This window comes from Barbatula barbatula, assembly GCF_947034865.1.
Source record: "Barbatula barbatula genome assembly, chromosome: 23".
Classification (NCBI taxonomy): Eukaryota; Metazoa; Chordata; class Actinopteri; order Cypriniformes; family Nemacheilidae; genus Barbatula; species Barbatula barbatula.
The window spans coordinates 2,061,234-2,080,424 of record NC_136786.1 but is presented as its reverse complement, the minus strand read 5'-3'; the positions used below and the strand labels follow the sequence as shown (position 1 = coordinate 2,080,424).

Below are 19,191 nucleotides of genomic sequence, written 5' to 3'. Positions count from 1 at the left end.
TTGTATATCCATATTTTATATTCTTTTGCCATAAACCATTATTATTAGTCACCGGGTTGTGCAAATATATAATAAAAGTATTTTTAAAACCGTAATAATCACTTCAAAAGTTTTTTTTTCAATGTTTGAAAAAAAAGAGAATTTTGAGGTTTCGTAAGGCCAGCGATGATATACTCACAGTCTACTATAGTAAATACTACAGTAAACAACAATGGCTTATTTATCAAAATTTTCAACAAAACAAACATATTTAAGTAACCTTCACGTCCACAAAACCTGTTCTGAAAGAGAGTTATTCATCCGTGTTCATGCATAAAAACATGAAGAAAAAAATGCCTTTAAAACCAACGGCAGAATAAAATCCAGTAAACGACAAAAACTCACATGTTTCTTGATTTAAAAAAATGAAACAAAATAACTTTATTTGTCATTTGGTCCAACAGAACCTGAGATTGCAAATGAACCAGACAGATTTAAAACTTTTGTACATTTGTCTTTTTTTATCCCAGAATCTCAATAAAATATTCTACATATGATCCTCCCGTCCATCAGAGAGAACTTTGATGCGGAGGACAACAGCGCTGTACAATATACAAAAGAAGAGAGAGTGTGTTGGTGTGTTTGATCATGTTGATCTACCCAACACACACCAACAGAGGGAGACACAGACCGACACAACACCCAGAGGAGAAAGAAAGACACATGAAAACGTCAGATCAGTGATTCACAATGATATGGAATAAAAGAAAATACAGGCTATCAAGGAACGGACCAACCAATCAGATTCCAGCACAGATGAAAACACCCCGATCAGTCATACAGCTCAGTGATGTAAAAAACAATCGACCCGTGGGTAATTTCTCTCAGCAGCTTATCTTGTGCTTCTCTAAGAAAGACGAATAAATAAATAAAAAGACACGGTTTACACAGTTCACGTCCACCAGAATCAAGTATCCCCATATGCTCGTACATTAGCCGTCATGCAGAATATTTCCCCAACGGTTGAACGTTCTGACCGGATCTCACAAAACCCATGCAGAACGCCTCGCAGCTTGCAAAACATGAAATAAGAAATTGCATTTTGTTAAATCATGTAAAGTCATAAAAACAGGACGATTTTCTTCGCCTTAAACACTAACTTACGTCCCATATCCATGACCATTTTCCTCCTCCAGATTCTCATATTATTCGCATAATAAAGTGAAATGTATTTCTTATTTTTACACAAAATATCATTTCTTATTTCATCTCCTTTTGCGATTAAAATTTCATTGAAACAGAAACTACATTGAAGAAAACAAAGCGAGATGAACATGAGACGTACGCAGGACTCCAGGATCGCCTCCAGACACAGTTACGTCATATTAACGTGTGTTTGTGTGCTTGCACAGAGCTTGTGTGTTTGCAGTGGGCGGGTCTTGGCTCAGCAAGCAGGCGTGTGATTGGCTCAGTAGTTCCTCTCAGACCCTCTCAGTGCCTGCGTGTGTGTGTGTGGGTCTGTATCAGTCTATGTCATGTCATGTGTGTGTGTGTAAGCGTGTGTCAAAGAGGTCGAGGTCTGTGCAGTCCGTCAGTATCTGGGGTGAGCTGAGGTGAGTGTGTGGCCTTGCTGGACGTCCAGTCGCCCAAAGATGCCTGAGCTGCTTTCCGATGAGCCAACCTGTGTGTGATGGAGAATCCGGCGTTCCCCTCCAGCTGGGACAAGACCACCAACACCTGCCTGCGTGAGCGACATCACACAAGTGTGTTATTCTGATGATACTTGGAAGATAATGAGCTGCCTAACTAGACAGCATTACGAAACAGAAAGATAGCAACATTACGTCCTTCGTGGAAAGTATAATGCATTACAAAATCTTCAAGATGGCAGATGATTTCAGAGAAATGCCAAAAATACTTTCGTTTATGTCAGACCATAAAAAACAATACATTAAACAACACATAAAATAAAATTCCACAGAAGTCTTTTGTGGTCAGTGTTTTTCAGATGTGTGTGTGTTACCTGTGTAAGGGCGGCACGCTGTCGATGGTTTTCAGACTGCCCCGGGTCGACACCACATTGAAGCTGTCGGTACAGTCACATGACACATGGAGGTAGTACTTTGGGTGGCGGTTTTCCACGACGACGATGAGCCCCGCCCACCCATGCGTCAGGTAGTAGCATGTCATTCCCTCTCGACCCTGCAACAGATAGAGAGAGAGAGAGAGACAGAGAGACAGGGAGAGAGAGAGAGAGAGAGAGAGGGAGAGGGAGGGAGAGACAGGGAGAGAGAGAGACAGAGAAACACGGAGAGAGAGAGAGAGAGACAGAGAGAGAGAGGGAGAGGGGGAGAGAGAGAGACAGGGAGAGAGGGAGAGAGACAGGGAGAGAGAGAGAGAGAGAGAGAGAGAGGGAGAGACAGGGAGAGAGAGAGACAGAGAGACACGGAGAGAGAGAGAGAGAGAGACAGAGAGAGAGAGGGAGAGGGGGAGAGAGAGAGACAGAGAGACAGGGAGAGAGGGAGAGAGACAGGGAGAGGGGGAGAGAGAGAGACAGAGAGACAGGGAGAGGGGGAGAGAGAGAGAGAGACAGAGAGAGAGGGAGAGGGGGAGAGAGAGAGAGAGACAAGGAGAGAGGGAGAGGGGGAGAGAGAGACAGGGAGAGAGTGAGAGACAGAGAGACAGGGAGAGAGGGAGAGAGGGAGAGGGGGAGAGAGGTTTACCTTATTAAATATAATCCAGATATGTGAACACACATTTATGAAAATGTGCAAAATGTGGTTGATTATGTTGTTGACAGCTTTGGAATGATGTGCGTGTGTGTGTGATGCAAGGTTACTTCAGTTTCCTGAAATACACTCAAAAAAACTCAAATTGAAATCAAAGAAAATATTGGCCTATAAAAAAAAAACTATTGAACGAAAAATTGCAATGTTGCCTCAGAAATAAACTGAAAAGGTGCACAAAATTGCTATAAATATAAAAATGAACATAAAAATCTAAAGAATTTGAAGCTCATTTACATTACATTTGTGCATTTGGCAGACGCTTTGAGACAAAGCAACTTGCATTGCATTGTACTATACAACCCCCCACTGGGATCGAACCCATTGCCGACACCATGGTCTAACCACAGAGCCATAGGAAAGCTATAAAATATGAATAAAACTTAGTAAAACTAAAAACAACACTATAATAACTTAGGTGTGATGTCAGACCTCGTGTCTCTCTCCCTTGTTCTCTGTCAATAGGATGATGGCGTCGGCGAGCGTGGTCGACATGGCCTCCACCTGCTCCACCATCACCTGTCTGGAGCTATAGATGGCCAAGATGTGTCCTGGGAAATCCTGACTGGGTCTCTTAGCATTGGTGGGACTGGACACTGAAAAACATACCGATCAAATCTATTTATTTATCCTCTGAACGTTCAGTTTATCACTGCCGAGTGTTTAGTTTGTGTACCTGGTGTGGAATCTCCAGTCAGGTCCATCTGCCAGTGGTTAAAGGCACAACACACCACAGCGTACTCGCCCGGCTCCAGCATCACATCACAACCCACAAATTTCTTCACCGCCCGCTTGCTGTGTGCCATCAGCCGGCCCAAAACCAATTTATTCCCACTACCGAATGAAGCCCGGAACACCATGATACACAGATCCAACAGGTGACTGTCGGCCGTGTCCGAACGCCTGGCGGATAGAGAGACGTCTTACCTTAGTTTTTTGATCATTTTAAACTGTTTTGCACGTCAGCCATTTACTGTTTGTGTTACCTGCTGCCCTCCTGAAACAGGGCGAACTCCAGCGCGGTCCGTTCAAGAACCGTGAGGGCGGTGACGGTGACGGGTTTACTCGCTCGACACGGGAAACAGCCCTGCAGACGCACCTCCTGCCAATCTGGATGAATCTTACAGATATCCACAGAGTCAAAGTACCTGCACACGGATGCAACAAACATGAAGAAAAGATTCTCGATATGATCACACATGAGTTGGTAAATACAAATGAGCTTTGGAGGGAAGTTGACACACAACATGGTAGATGTTTAGAAAGAAACGTACTTAATGAAGTCGGTATATTCCATCCAGAAGACGCCCTCACTACTGCCGTGTGCCATCAGCTCGTGTCGCAGGTGCTGCGGCCAATCGGCCCACTCATCTGACCAGGAACCATTCCAGGAGAACCGGCCCCATGGGTTCCTCAAGCGCAGCAGTCTGACACAAAACAACCAGATAAACTCATTTACCACAGATGTTCTCGTTTTTCAGTTGTAAAAGTTCATTTACTTCCTCATTCACATGTTTATTTACGTTATTCACATTTTTTTTGATATGTTTAGGATTGAAATACATCCAAGTTGTATGTGTGTTGTGTTTGTTGTCTCACCTGTAGCCCTGAACGTCTCTGACGTCCAGTATGGAGTAGGCGTGTCTTGGGCGAAGCCCCAGAGATTCATAAACCATATCATCCACCTTCATGTTCCCGCCCCCACAGGACGCCCCCATCAGAAAACTGAAACCAGACATAAACCACAACACGGAAAATTTATATTCATATCAAAATGAATTTCACAGAACTTGATAATAATATAAAATACATTTAATAAGAAACTTAATTTATAAATATAGATCATATTATAGTTTAATCGGACGCGAACGTGCTTGTCCCCCAGATAAATTCTGGTTTGTATTTGGCTAGTGTCTGATAATAAAACTCTTAATATTTTGTTTAATTTATGTTCATATTAATGTGTATTATTTTACTCTATAATAATTGTATTCGATTTACAATCTTACAACAATCTTTAGATTGTTATCAGAAAAAATCGACAGGGAAGTTAAGTTGGGGGTCACAAAAGTGCGAAAGTGCAGTAGTTTGTTTATGTTGTTGAGATGAAACAGTCTACAATTAAATTAAATTCAGAATTGCATTTAGAATCCATTTTCATTTAGACATTTATATTAAATCACATTCATTTATATCAATGACATTTCACTGATCACAGAGGCTTTTGATCTAACAGAGATTCAAAAGAAGAAATAATAGAATTTTTGGGATTTGAATGAGCTACTGCTTGTTTTATTATCCAACTCGGGTCCAATATAAAAGGCAAAACTAACGCTTCTGTTATTAGTGTTAATTGATATAACCGATAATTTCCCTCGCCATAGTACGCTCTAAAACGCTCTAAGCGGGGAGCCAATCACGACAGACTGGGTCAGATTTACCAATCAGAGCGTTTCGGAACGAGGGACTAAATAGAAGAGGGACAGCTGTGAACAATAGACTTGAAAAATGTAAGTGTTTTTTGAAACATCCATTGCTCAACACCCAAAAAACATAATAAAACGCCAGAGAGCGGCACCTTTAAAATGTTCATGAAATGTTGAACGTGCTAAATTAACTCCAACTTGAGCGTGTCTTACCCTGCTTCTTTGGAGCTGAGCATTTTGGCCCATATGAGGTCCGTGTCGATGGGTTCTTCACGCGGGTTGGTTGAGCTGACCTGCAGCATCAGACTTTCACAGGGGGCGCCGGTGAGAGTGGCCAAACCTTCGATGGCGCGACCCGCCTGCAACGCAAAATACGAGCCGTGGAGCTTCGCCAGAGCTTTCTCTATCAGCGCCACCCACAGCTGCCTCCTCTGAGCCTGAAGAGACAAGACACGGACCAAACCGAATCAGTTTCGTCTGTACAATGTTGTTCAAGTCATTTGTTCACGTGACACGCTGGCAGTCAAGCGGACCTGTGAGAAGAGCAGAAATCCGTACTCGTCGCAAGGCAGCATGTCATCCACCAGAACAGTCGTCCATGTGCCGTCTTTACACAGCCGGACCTGATACGCCCCCTCTGGACAGATTGTTCTGGTGATCATCACACGCTCCACCAATTCAGGCCGTTCGGCGAGGACCGCCAGAGCGCTTAAGAACCTGAAAACGCGAGAACACAACATGACAATGTGATTCCCTTTCTCTAAAGAACCGTTTAAAAATGATCAACTCGTCCCTTACCAGCAGTTTCCCAGCAGTCCTTGCAGTATGTCAGAGGGCCGCGGCGTCCTAAACACAGACCACTTCACCCCACGATCCTTAAAATTATTGCAGTTTATCTCATGAGGGCGGAGCCACTTTTTGATTCGCTGCTGGACACTGTCGTTCTCGGGAAAGCCAACCGAACCTGGACCTGGAGGAAAACTGTCGTCGACGAAGTTCACCGCGTTCTGAAACAAACACACCACAACTTCTGACATTTTGACAGAATGGAATGGAGCATACACATAAATACACAATCCCACTCAAATCTTACTGAACGACATCAACACCCTTAATAGTTCACATACTACAGTATGCATCAGATGAGATGAGTAACAGCCCTGAAGAAACAAGAAGCAAGGGCTGACACAAATCATAATCGCGATTATTTGGGCCAATATTGAGATCCCGATGATTTACCATGATTACTCATCAACCTTTAAAACAACATAGGAACATAAAGGAAAGGTGTGCGCTGTGGATTTATACTACAAGAAAAGAGAGGATCCTTGCAAAATGGAATGCGGCACAATAATTGTTTACCTCGATCATTTTGTTTTTGTAATTGCTGAAGTACATGAAAATTGACGATTACGATTCATTTTTGAATAATTGCACAGCCCTACAAGAGAAAGACAGATTCATTCTCACGCTCCTCCTGCACCTGATTCTGTTTTGTCGCTTCAGGAAAAGCCCGTGTGTGTTGGAGGAATAGGGGTCATTTGGTCTCTGGGGAGATGTTTAATTGCTACCGCAACCATTTCTAAAAATACATCTCCCAGCTCGCCAGCGCAGACAGCACCAGATTGGAGCGCCGGCCGGGGAGACGTTCATACACGAGTGTGTGGTCGAACTAAAAGTCAGTCCATTAACTTCTCTTGACATCACATTCGCCTTTTGACAAGGAAAGAGAGTTGATAAATGTTACCATTATACTTTTAACTGCAAAAAGTGCAGAAAAATCAATCGTGTGTTGCTGATCTAAACCTACAGGGCAGGACAAAATAATGTACATATAACAGCTGGCTTTACGATGATAAGTATTAAATACACATTTCAAGTTGAACATTTGAGACATTTCGCTTCATTTACATGATTCCATATTAACCTTTTAGTATTAACTAAGTAGACAGTGAAAAATACACAAACAACTAATCCAATCCTTCATCAGTAACGTAAACGAATGCTGTTGTGTAATGTAAAGGGTGACCTGAGGACTTGTTTGGAGAAAAAGCATCAACACAACTGTGCTCTTGTAAGTCGTGTCAGGATTTAGTTTTAGTATGGAGTCAGTCTATAGTTAACTTGAGGATTGGTATCATGTAGTATTGATCCTTTATCGACTCCTCCGTACAACATCTCAATGAAATCCAATCACACATCACTCACTAGAGATTCATCACATCACCCAACAACGGCTGGTCCAATCTGAAGCGTTTGATCGGGTCTTACCATTCTGAGATCATGAGCTCTCTTGATACTTCAGTGTTTTAACTGCACAAGCTGGAAACAAAAGCACCAATTTAAAAGCATGTACCTCCATGTAAAGGCTGAAAAATTTAAATGATTCGAAACGATTGTATCTTCAAATGTCTTCTCGCTGCACGGGACAGACAAGAATTCTTAGAGAGACAGAGATTATGAGCATCTTTAAAGTCCCAGTGAAATTAAAACTTTAAATGCCAATTTTTTATTAGTTTATTGTAAATAGTTCACCCATCAATGTGGGTCATTCTGTCTTTAGAAATCGTGTGCCCTCATAATCTAGAGTCAAAATCTGAAAATGGACTTCCTTCCTGTAATGACTTTCCATCTTAACTGACGCAAGCCACGCCCACGATTTTTCTCATTAGAAGTTTCATTTCACTCTGAAATGCGTCAAAATACGTAAGTAAAAGCGATCTCAACTTCCGGTTCACAGGGACATGGGTTCTATACTAGGGCTGTCAAATGATAAAGCCGGTAAAAAGTTTGTGTTTACATAATATATGTCTGTGTACTGTGCATGTTATCATTTTTTCTATTTATAAACACATATACCTACATTTACATATTTAAGAAAAATATTAATGTTTAAATGTTTATTATAAATTTGCTAATTTGTCCTAAATATGTATATATGCAGCGTATCTTTTTGTGTTTATAAATAAATACATTAATGCATGAATAATAATTAATATGCACAGTACACAGACAATATTATGTAAACACAAACTTTTATTCAGCCCTATTCTAAATTAAAAAAACCTGAGAGAATAATCTTCATAAAAAAAGCAGGAACTCTGCCGTTCTATATAATAAACACATCTTTAAAGAAGAGAAGAGGTCATCGTCCATTTAATGCAAGCAGTCTAACTTCTGCAGGTTACTTGATAAACTTTAGGTTAAAGTCAAATGGACAATTTCCATGAAAATTCACAAGAAAACACTCAATGTTATTGTTATGCACTTATAAACAGATTTCTGTCCAGTTTTGACCAAAAGGTTGTGTAGCTTTAAAAGATCCAGTATCTGAAGTTGGCTAAAATGTTCGCGTCCTTGAAGCACTCATGTAAATATGGAAGAGGATAGAGAATAAGAATTGGCATGGCAACCCATCAATAAGCCTTCATTGATAGACCCTAACTGAAGAGAACAGCAGACGTCCCTCACTTCAGTGGGCAAGTGTTTAAATGTCCCTCATGTCTGAATACATCTTTGTGAGCTGAACAACTGTTTTGAGGACAAGCTGGCAACAGAGTGTGAACACATTCCCTCAGAAATACATCAAATATTTATCAGACCAGAGGCAAACGGCTGGACTACCACCACACAGCTGTGTAATACGAAGGTCAGAGACTGAGAGAGATGAATCAATGGATCAGCCGCTATCAGCCAACTACTGATCTATTATCAACATTATTGGAAATCGTCCATTACGTGAAAACAGCTGATACGGTTTATTGAATCATTTACTGAGCCTATAATTGGATTTTCTCTGCACTTAACAAAAATCAATAGACACCCAATCAAATGAAAGGAAACAGTAAAGCACATTGAATGCACTTTTGGATACTTCTAATTTGTAATCATTATTTTTGGAGTTGAGGTCAATTTGTATAGTTAAATCTCTGAAAACACACATGCAAACAGATTGAATTCTTATTGAACAGTCTCTTACCTCTCTACAGAAGCTGACGATATTTTCCAACAACCCCTTGGCTTCCCCCTCGTCCGTGCGTCTGCGCGCCTCCACGTGCATGCTCTCCCTGCGTTTGAGTGGCTTGCAGGTTTTCCGCAGACTCAGGTATTGCTGCGCTGTGTGACAGGCGGCGCAGTGCTTTATCTGTCCCTCGTTCAGCAGCGTGCATGCAGGACACGTCCACTGACACGCACTCTTGTCCTGTGCCCCTCCGGACGGCAGCAAGGAGCTGGAGGAAGAGGTGGTGGTCAAGGCACGCGAGTGGGAGTGCGGTTGTTTCCGAGAACTGGAGGAGGAGGTGGACGGCTCAGAGAAACCGTGCAATTTGGAGGATCCGCAAGCCGTGCAGTGACCCGCTCCCGTCGGATTGCGTAACGTACATTTGGAACAGGCCCAAGAGCTGAAGTCCGGGCTGGAGGGCGACGCGGGTGTAAACCGGACCGATTCGCCCATCACATCTATGACATCTCCACCCGAGCCAGGCCGAGAGCCTCGACATGCATCGCAGCGGCCTGCGGACGATGAGGGAGGAGCCGTCGGAGCGGAACATCCAGGGCATTTCCAAGATGGCGGAGACGTGATCGGCAGGGCGGGATTGTTAGGCGGCTCCTCCTCCAGCACACTAAGGCGCTTGAGTGGGTAATTGTCTGAGGATGGAAGGGGCTTGTGTTTGGTGGACGGGCCGGTAGAGGGGGATGTGGGAGAAGGGACGGGGTTTGGTGGCCGTCCGGGAGGCGGGACTTCTCTGCGGCTACGAGGTACGGGATTATTCTGAAGCGAGGATAAGGTAGGGGGAAGAAACGGGGCGGGATTGGGAGGCGGAGACGGGGTCTCAGACGGCACCTGGGGTGAAGAGTCCTCAGTCAGATCAATGAGAAGTGGCACGGTTGCTCCCGTGGCCTGCGTGGGGAAGCCTGCAACGGGCGTGCGCACCTCGGGTACCACTAGGGCTTCGGGGGGAATCTTTGGCAGGGAAAGTTTACGTGGGCCGCCACAAGCCGAGCACGAAAGCGCCACCGGGGTGTTTACCAACGTACAGCGAGGACATGCCCATTCCGAGGAACCAACGCCACTCATAGACACCTCCCCGTTGGGCTCTGCGCACCGAAGCGCTCCATTGGCTACCTGACCTTTGGCTTCTGGGCTGGATACAGACTCCATGAGAACGGGCGAGGGCTGCTTAGGCAGAAGGGGTCCATTGGGGGTAACTGGAGTGGCTCCGCAGACGGAACAGGAAACTATTCCATGGTGATTGGTCAAAGTACAGCGAGGGCAGGACCATCGAGGTTCCTCGGCGCTGCTGAGACGCAGAATGTGGTTGAGATCCGGCTTCTGTCGGGGAGCTTCGCAAATGGAGCAACGCAGAGAACCGCTGGAGTTAAGGAACGTACAGCGTCCACATGACCAATCAGAATTCCTCACGACTGCTGCCATCGAACCCGGAGAATGAGAATGACTGAAAGAGAGAGAGAGAGAGAGAGAGAGAGAGAGAAGAATTAGATGTTGAAGCACAAACAACATACACAAGAAATGATCAGATGACATTGAAGGATTGCTGGAAGTGTTACAGCTAACACTGTTAAAAAAGAGAACATGACGGATTGAATATTAATGTTTAAGAGACATGATATTTGGCAAACTCGGTTTAATATACTGTTGGTCAGCTCAGTTCACTGTCAACATGACGAGACATTTGGCCCACCGGCATAAAAGAAAATATCACACACACGCAATAAGACGTCGAGTTCTGTGAGTCACAGCCATTAACACTGGTCAAACAGAACTGGCCCCCGTCCCATGACACACAGAGCGCTTGTGTGTTATCCGAGCGTACATGCAAGAGAGAGGAAGAAGCGAGCGCTATAGCTGGGTGTTCCATGAAATAATAACATAGCTAGCAATTCACAAGTAATTCATTGGTAATATTTCACGATTGTATGTGACAGAACAACATTCCATAACCATCATGACTTTGGCTGCATGCTTTCTGAACGTGCAGCGACCAGCTCGACTGGAACCCATTTGAAAGAGTCGTTTCCAAAGAACAAAGAGGCGAGAAAACACTTGCGTTACGCAAATCCAGTGTCATTGTGATACTAAGGTTCCTCCTGGACTGCAATGAAGTTGAAACCGCAAGTTTAATTCCACTTAAAAAACATTTCAATATGAAAGAGATCTGAACCAAGATGAAAATGGAACACTAGCAACTTTGGAAGAAGGCAAACCGCTTGCCATATGTTTCTGACCCCATACTCATGAAGGTCTGAAGAACAACTCACGTGTCTTAAGATATTTGAGAAGGACAACGAGAGAAAGAGTGTGAGGTCTAAAGTATGTCTATGTACATTAGAGATAGAGTTCATTCTGAATTGTGATTGGTGGACCTTGTTGCTATGGAAATAACTCCAAATTAACCATAGAGAGGTCAACAACCCAGAACACTCGAAACATAAAGATAATAATCACATAGAGACACACACACTGTCATATAGAGCGACATGTTGGAAACAAACACTTCGACATATCCATGATTCACCATCATCATCCCAAATTAAAGCATGATAAGCCATTGGCTAACAGAGAACCATCAACAGAAATGTAAGTTCCTGCACTGCTCAACCTTTATAAATGTACAATGATAAAACAATTTCAGCAGTGAGAATAATTCATACGTGTCTTGTCTTACAGCACGAGCTCCAGTGGTGAGCCCGTCTGAGCACTCTCTTAACCGGCGACTGCGTGTGACAGTTGTTAAAAAGGTCGATGACAGCCGTTGGTTTTACTCGCACAACTTTCAGAAACCAACAGCCGCGTTTGGCAGATGGTGCCGCAAAAAAAATAAAAACATGTTCCTCCAGGCCTGTCAGTCGAGCTGCTGTATCTTCTGCTCGATGGAACGCCTAAAGAGGTCATATATATTCCCAACCAAATATTTACTATTCGTATCACAGCAAAACAGTGAGGATTTGCGTCTTAATGGGTGGAATTAAACAGAATGTTTTGATACTGTATCTCTAGGGGGACGACGGGATGTAAAGAAGTGTTTCATCCAAATAAAATTTCATTTCATTTCAAATTCATTCCCCCACATGTCATTTCAAACCCGTATGAGTTTCTTTCTGCTGCAGAACACAAAAGAAGATATTTTGAAGAATGTTGATAATCGAAACAACATTGAACCCCACTCTGACGTCACATCAGTTGTATGAACAATTTCTTATTTTGTGTTTCACTGAAGAAAGGGTCACATTCAGATTTTCAAACACGTGACGGGAATAAATGATGACAAATGTTTAGTTCTCTGTTTTATTGTCCCTTCAAGACACGAAAACTATAACATTAACAAATATGCATGTGAAAAACAATTACTGTATGCAGCATTGTTATTATTAAGAGAAAAGTCATTTATGTTTCCTCAAAAATGTGATAAAGACATTGTCAGAGACATGGACTCTATCTTTGAAACATTCTTCCTCAGTCTTCCAAATTAGAATCCCAACTAAATGTTTTAAAATATAGAAGTTTAAACGTGTAAGCTTGAGATGACCAGTTTTCCATAGCAGACGCTTTTATCCAAAGTGACTCAGAGTGCAAGCTATATCATTTTTCAGTATGTGTGTTCACAAGGAATTGAAGCCATGACCTTTGTGTCGCAAACACAGTCCTCAGCTGAACACACTTAGAAATGAAGATCTATGAATGTACGTGCAGCCCATCCATCATGCTGTCACTTCAACCTCAAACATTTCACAACTGTGTCTGATGATGTCGCGGTCGGATTTGAAACTGTTTCTACACATCACACATCCACACGTATGACCCGTGAATGACATGCAAAAAAAAAAACAGTCACATCAAAATAGTTTAGGCATGTCTGAACAGAGAGCGAGAGAGATAGAGAGCGAGAGAGAGATAGAGAGAGAGCTACAAGCCTGGAAACAAGTGGTTTGTTGTTTATAAATTAAAGGAAAAGTTCATATCAAGATCTAAATTGTGACTTTTTAGTTTTAACATGTTTTAAGACCTCCGGATGTCTTCGGAGCACAAAGAGATTTCCAGGCCTCCTCATAGACATCATGGTAATAGATGTTGTCAAGGTCCAGAAAAGTACTAAAGACGTGGTTCAGTTGAATGTTTTTTAAGCGACGAAAAACAAACCAAAATAATGACTTTAATCGATATATCCTCCTCCGTCTTGTTAGTCTATGGTGAGTGTTCACTAGAGCACTTCCACACATTCGGTTTGTACGGTTGGGCAAAAACTTCTCTGGACTTTAACAACTATTACCATGATGTCTATGAGGAAGCCTGGAAATCTCTTAAATATATTTTTGTGGTGCACGATGACCGAGGTCTTAAAACATGTTAAAAAATAACTTGAATTTGTAAAAAAAAATAACTTGATTTTGATGTGAACGTTTCCTTTAAAATAAAACATATAGATATTATATTTGAACACTTTCGACTTTCTAGACAAAATCTTTTACATACGCTTTACATTTCGTCGCCTTCAACTGATAAGGTTCTATCTGAATTTGTCGTCAAAATAGAGTTATTTACATTGTGTGATGTTTTTTCTTTACATTGTGTACATTTCAGGACTTTTTTTTAAAACAAAAAGGTTTTAGTTAAAAATCAAAACTGCTCAGAATGCAGATGGAACCTTATTGTTACAATGCGACGGTTTAGACTGATGAGGAACTACTTCACAGTAGAGTGCATGTTAAAACAATAAATACAGTTTGGTCATATACCTGCCCCAGCACGTCACACAGATATGACTTAGTCTATGAAAAGAACACATGACATGCATTAAACAAACATATACTGACAGACAGAAACGTGCCCTCTGTGCACGGGCCGCCCCTGGCAAACAGTGTTAAAGGGAAAATCCTCTATAGTGAAAATAAATTCCTTCAGTCGGAGTGGCTGTAGAGCCATCTGCTCCATCCTGACCATCTGTTTATCACACACACACATTCATAATCTGTCCAGCATGTTTGACTTATTTACTGTATTGACTGACAAACACTTTGAGTTACACGCCTATCGACACGCAAACATTCCACTGCAATTCATTCGTGATCTAACTGGACTACCCAGAGTGCAAAGCAAACGCCTGTGTGCAGGTGTGGAGAGTTTGGTCATTTTTCCCCTCCTTTAACATCATGGGATGTTGCCATGTCGTCTCACACTCGTGCGTTACCTGCGTTCTCTGTGGGGGATTGGCTGCTGTTGTTGTTGGCGGGTGATGAAGGTGGTCCCCCATACCGGACTGCTGTGGCTGGTTCTGAGCCAGCCCATCGGAGGCGCGGGGGGGAACGGAGCGGTGCCGAACCCGTGATCTGACTCTCTGTCTGTGGTCAGAGAAGATGCAGAACTCCCCATTGCCACGAACGCAAGCGACTCGTAAACACACCCGTCTCGTTGCCGTTCATAAACGTAAACAAACAAACAAAGGTCAAGTGTCAATCACACATCTCCTCCTGTCTCCGACGTTCGAGATGGTGACTGACAAAGATTTGGATTCACGCAAGCATGCCGTGCCCGATGAAGTCTAAAAACACTCGCAAGATTCCCGTTATTCCTCAACAGCTCACGTCTGTGCGTTTCAGGTGAGGTTCAACCTGCCGTGATCTCGCCTGAGGGAGAGGACGAAACCTCGCTGCAACACATCACTGAACCTCCAGAGACAGTTCACGGGTTTAAACGCAGAATATCAATGCTGTACCAGTCAGCACTAAAGTTTCAGTCTCCATTAGAGCGCTGCGTCCCGGCTTGTTTTTCCATGCATCTGGTTGAGTCACGGTGCAGTCGCTCTAATCATCTCGCTCTCTCTCTGTCCGCGTGGCTCATCTTTCTGCAGCTGTCACCGGGGATTACGATGCGTCACATTTCATCCCGCCTGCAGAAGAGAATATTTCTTTCATCGCCGACAACATCAACGTCCCGGAGAACAAGCGTGTCGAAAGAGTTTAATATATGTGTGGACATTTTAAGAGGTTATGACAAACAAAAACGCCCATAAACAGAACGAACAATAATAAACTATTTCATAATCGAAGAATGCTAATGAGTTTAAGTAAGGCTGGGACGCACTGCTATGCAACTGCAGGTTTATATCTTTTAGGAATGGCAGGCTCACACAACACTTTTAAAAGGAATACAAAATCATATTAGCTTTCAATAACAGATTGCTGATACTTCGCCACTTATATAGTGTGCATCCCTGGAAAGTGTACGTTTCTAATGTAGAAAACGAAACCTTAATGGAGCGTAGTCAGAAACCCCGGGAGTGTGTCTGTGTGTCTGCCCAGCCTCTGATGGACTCGGATGACACAAAAAATGGTCCTCCTTTCTGGTTCTGATCCAGTGCAAGCGCTCACAGGGTCAAACTGCACGTGCTGCAGTGACTGTCCAGATCCAGCATCTCACAGCTGCGCATCTCATCCAGGTCTCATCTAAAGCTCATGCAGATGTTTATAACGAGACAGCACGGGCTGCGAACACACCCGTGTCTTCAGACAGCAGAGTATCATGTTTGACACTCAAATCGAGACTATGAATATTTAACGGGTACAGAAAGGCTCCGGTGAGGTGCAGTGGTCTCGGGCCGCTGGATGCCGGGCCCGCCGAGGACTCGAGCGCTCCGGTTCTTCCGATTCTTCGGACTGAAGCGCGTCTCAGAAGCGGTTCGGGACGGAAAGCATCCGGATGCATGAGGATCGATCCCCGTTGGACTGCGCGGTGCCTCGGGCCGGTGTTTGCCTGCGGTCACTCGTGATTCTGCCGGACCGGATGATGCTGCTGCTGCTGGACCGGATGATGCTGCCGCGCTCCGCCGACGATCAAGCCGCATAAACTCCAGCCGTGTTTGCGGGGATCTGCTCGCGGAGCTCGTGATGGCAGCACGCATGCGTCTGCTGCGCAGTTTTCAGCGAATATGCAGGCATATGTTGCAGTTCTTTATTCGGGTTTCGCTCCGGCACGCGCAGGTGCGCGGATCACAGCGAGTCAGCACCGCGCATGCGCAGATCCAGAGCTCAGCCTATGCTCGTGTTATACACATATCATCTGGACTTTGTTGTCACCACGAAAATCAAAAGAAATATCAATTATAATGAACGTTTTTTGCCTCGTGACATTCATTTCACGTTTCCTTACATTTGATTTAGTGTACAGCGTCACGTTTGTTTTATTTTTTCATTTCTTACGAATAATTATAAGAACAGTACATTCGTGAGCATAACCATGATGCGTTTTCTGTTACATTCATGGAAATGACAAAGTTTACAAAGAGTTTGATCCTCGGGAATTGCATATAACATGCTGATATCACGTTCACCTTGAATGCAGAGTGAGTTTTGTGGATAAAAGTGTCTGCCAAATGCATAATAAAGCTCCCTAACACTCAGTCCTGTAATTCTGCTTCATGAGAAACTGCCTATGTTTTTGTTCCTCATCTGCAAATCACTTTGAATAAATCTGTCTGATATATTAATGCATATCATTTCAAATGTAAATCATCCGGGCTGGAATAATAAAGTGGATACAATTAACTAGAATTTTAAAGCATTTCACCTCAGGTGATACATGCAAAACCGATTCGCTTATCATAAATCATTAATAATAACGAACACAGACACAGACTGTATCTACAGCATACAACTTTAACCGTCTTTCTTTCACTGACAACACAACCAGTGTATTTGGGATATATTAGACGTGAAATACACTACGACAGCGCTGTTGAAAAGAGTCCACTAAGGTTTAACGTTCTCTTATCTGTTCTGGGTCCAATAATGATGGGCCTGATTAATTACACATAAGAGCAAATAACTTATGCCTCAAAACAACGATAGGAAAACTGGAGTAGTGGTGAACTTCAGTCACTGAAACATCATCTCTGCACTGACCAGAGTACAAACATCACATATGTTCAGTTAATGTGTGTTCAGTCATGATACAAAGGAAGTGCAGCACGGCTCATAAAACTAGTCTGACAAGATGTTACGCACACACCAGAAACAGATTCTTGTGTGGTGAGAGGGACAGTTTGTGTACTAACGTATTGAAACCATAACAGAGTGCATTATGTACTGGGACAAAACACACAATCTGTAAACTTATTTGAAGCATGTGACCCTGACAACTGCAGAAACACACGGATTCTTGAGAAAGTGCATCACTACCCACACACACACACACACACACACACACACACACACACACACACACACACACACACACACACACACACACACACACACACACACACACACACACACACACACACACACACACACACACACACACACACACACACACACACACACACACACACACACACACACACACACACACACACACACACACACACACACACACACACACACACACACACACACACACACACACACACACACACACACACACACACACACACACACACACACACACACACACACACACACACACACACACACACACACACACACACACACACACACACACACACACACACACACACACACACACACACACACACACACACACACACACACACACACACACACACACACACACACACACACACACACACACACACACACACACACACACACACACACACACACACACACACACACAGCCAGCTGACCCATGAGAGAAAGAGAGAGAGAGAGAACAACTGTCTGGACAACTTAGAGTGATGAACAGCAAGTGGCCTACTTCCGAGTCCTCGACCCCAGACAGTAAACCATACCTTAAACCATCATTAAAGCAGACTCCAAACTATCTCTAAACCACAACTTAAACCACCGCTTAAAATCAAATGCCGTAATGTCGTATTGTATCACTTTTCAAAAGAACTTCAAAAGAAGCCACACAATATTACATTTAATGTCACCGTATCTTCCATTAAAGAGACAGAGAGCACAAACAGATCCCATAAAAACACACGTAGAGCCAAGAAAACAGCGTTTGACAAAACATCACGTTTGTCATGATGTTACGATCTTCGTTTAGTAAAGAGATCGATCTTACTTGTGAAGCACAGGCAGCTCTCTGGCGAAGTGATCTTCTCTTCCTAGATTTGTCCGTGTAAGTTTCCCTTCTGCGGTCCAAAATGAGCAACTTGCTGCCGAAAGACCCCGAAACAGATCCTACAAACGCGTATTTCCCCCGTCAATCCATGTTCGTGTGTAGATGTTTAGATCTACTGAATTAATCTCGCAGGGTTTCTCATGCTCTCTATGGAAATAATCGCCGAGGAAATGAATGCAACGCAAACTGCGTACATCTACAGAAAAGCCCGGGCCGGTAATGCGCATTCACGTCGAGAATACGGATTTCAGAAGACAGTTTCCCAAAATGCCTAGTGTGTGTTTGAGAGCGAAGAGAATTGGACGGTAAATGTTTTTAGCCAATAGCTGTTACCTAGGAAACATACGTCGTGTTTGCCTCTAGATGGCGCTCTGTGGCTCAGGGAGCGGATGCATGTTATGAGCCGCATCAAATGAAAGCATGTATGTTCCGTTCATTTAAACAGGCATAGACCAAAATAATACATTTCCATATTAATTCATTGAAATGATTCTTAGGAATCAAACCAGAAAATAAAAAACAAATGCATCGCGCGGAGAAAAATAACACATCCCACGTGTAACATAATAATTCATCCTGGAAAAATAACACGGAGTTTAAACCTTTTAATGTAACTCCAATACAAAAATAAACAATGAAAAATAGTATAGTTAGTATTCAAACCAATCGTTCCTGACCACATGACAAACTATTGAGATCTGTAAACATGAACATTCAATGCGAGGGGCCGTTCTAGTGTCTGTATTTCTGTAAGTGACGAACTCCCGGAAACCCGTAATAAATATCAAACATGAATTATATTTTAATATGACTCAAACTTTGACCTGACAATGAAGTAGACTGACAGACCTTTTAGAGTTTTATTGATAACAGTTTTCATACGTTTTATTATTTT

At 43.1% G+C, this 19,191-nt stretch overlaps 1 protein-coding gene across 1 annotated transcript; it reads right to left on the bottom strand.

Moving 5' to 3' along the window:
• Nucleotides 1-393: 393 nt before the first annotated feature.
• On the bottom strand, nt 394-18,654 carry capn15 (calpain 15). The gene is made up of 12 exons (XM_079488107.1): nt 18,237-18,654; nt 9,171-10,647; nt 5,990-6,198; nt 5,725-5,908; nt 5,405-5,628; nt 4,365-4,490; nt 4,040-4,192; nt 3,752-3,913; nt 3,442-3,668; nt 3,198-3,361; nt 2,003-2,181; nt 394-1,720 (listed from the first exon to the last, which is right to left on the bottom strand). The coding sequence occupies exons 2-12, from the start codon at nt 10,623-10,625 to the stop codon at nt 1,543-1,545; spliced, it is 3,261 nt and encodes a 1,086-aa protein (XP_079344233.1). The 5' UTR covers nt 10,626-10,647; nt 18,237-18,654; the 3' UTR covers nt 394-1,542.
• Between the last annotated feature and the right edge of the window lie 537 nt (nt 18,655-19,191).

Coding starts and splice junctions, on each gene's coding strand:
- capn15 (XM_079488107.1), bottom strand. CDS start 10,625: ATGGCAGCAGTCGTGAGGAATTCTGATTGGTCATGTGGACGCTGTACG. Junction 5,629..5,724: donor GATTTCTGCTCTTCTCACAG/GTCCGCTTGACT, acceptor TTGTCTCTTCAG/GCTCAGAGGAGGCAGCTGTG. Junction 3,362..3,441: donor GACTGGAGATTCCACACCAG/GTACACAAACTA, acceptor TATGTTTTTCAG/TGTCCAGTCCCACCAATGCT.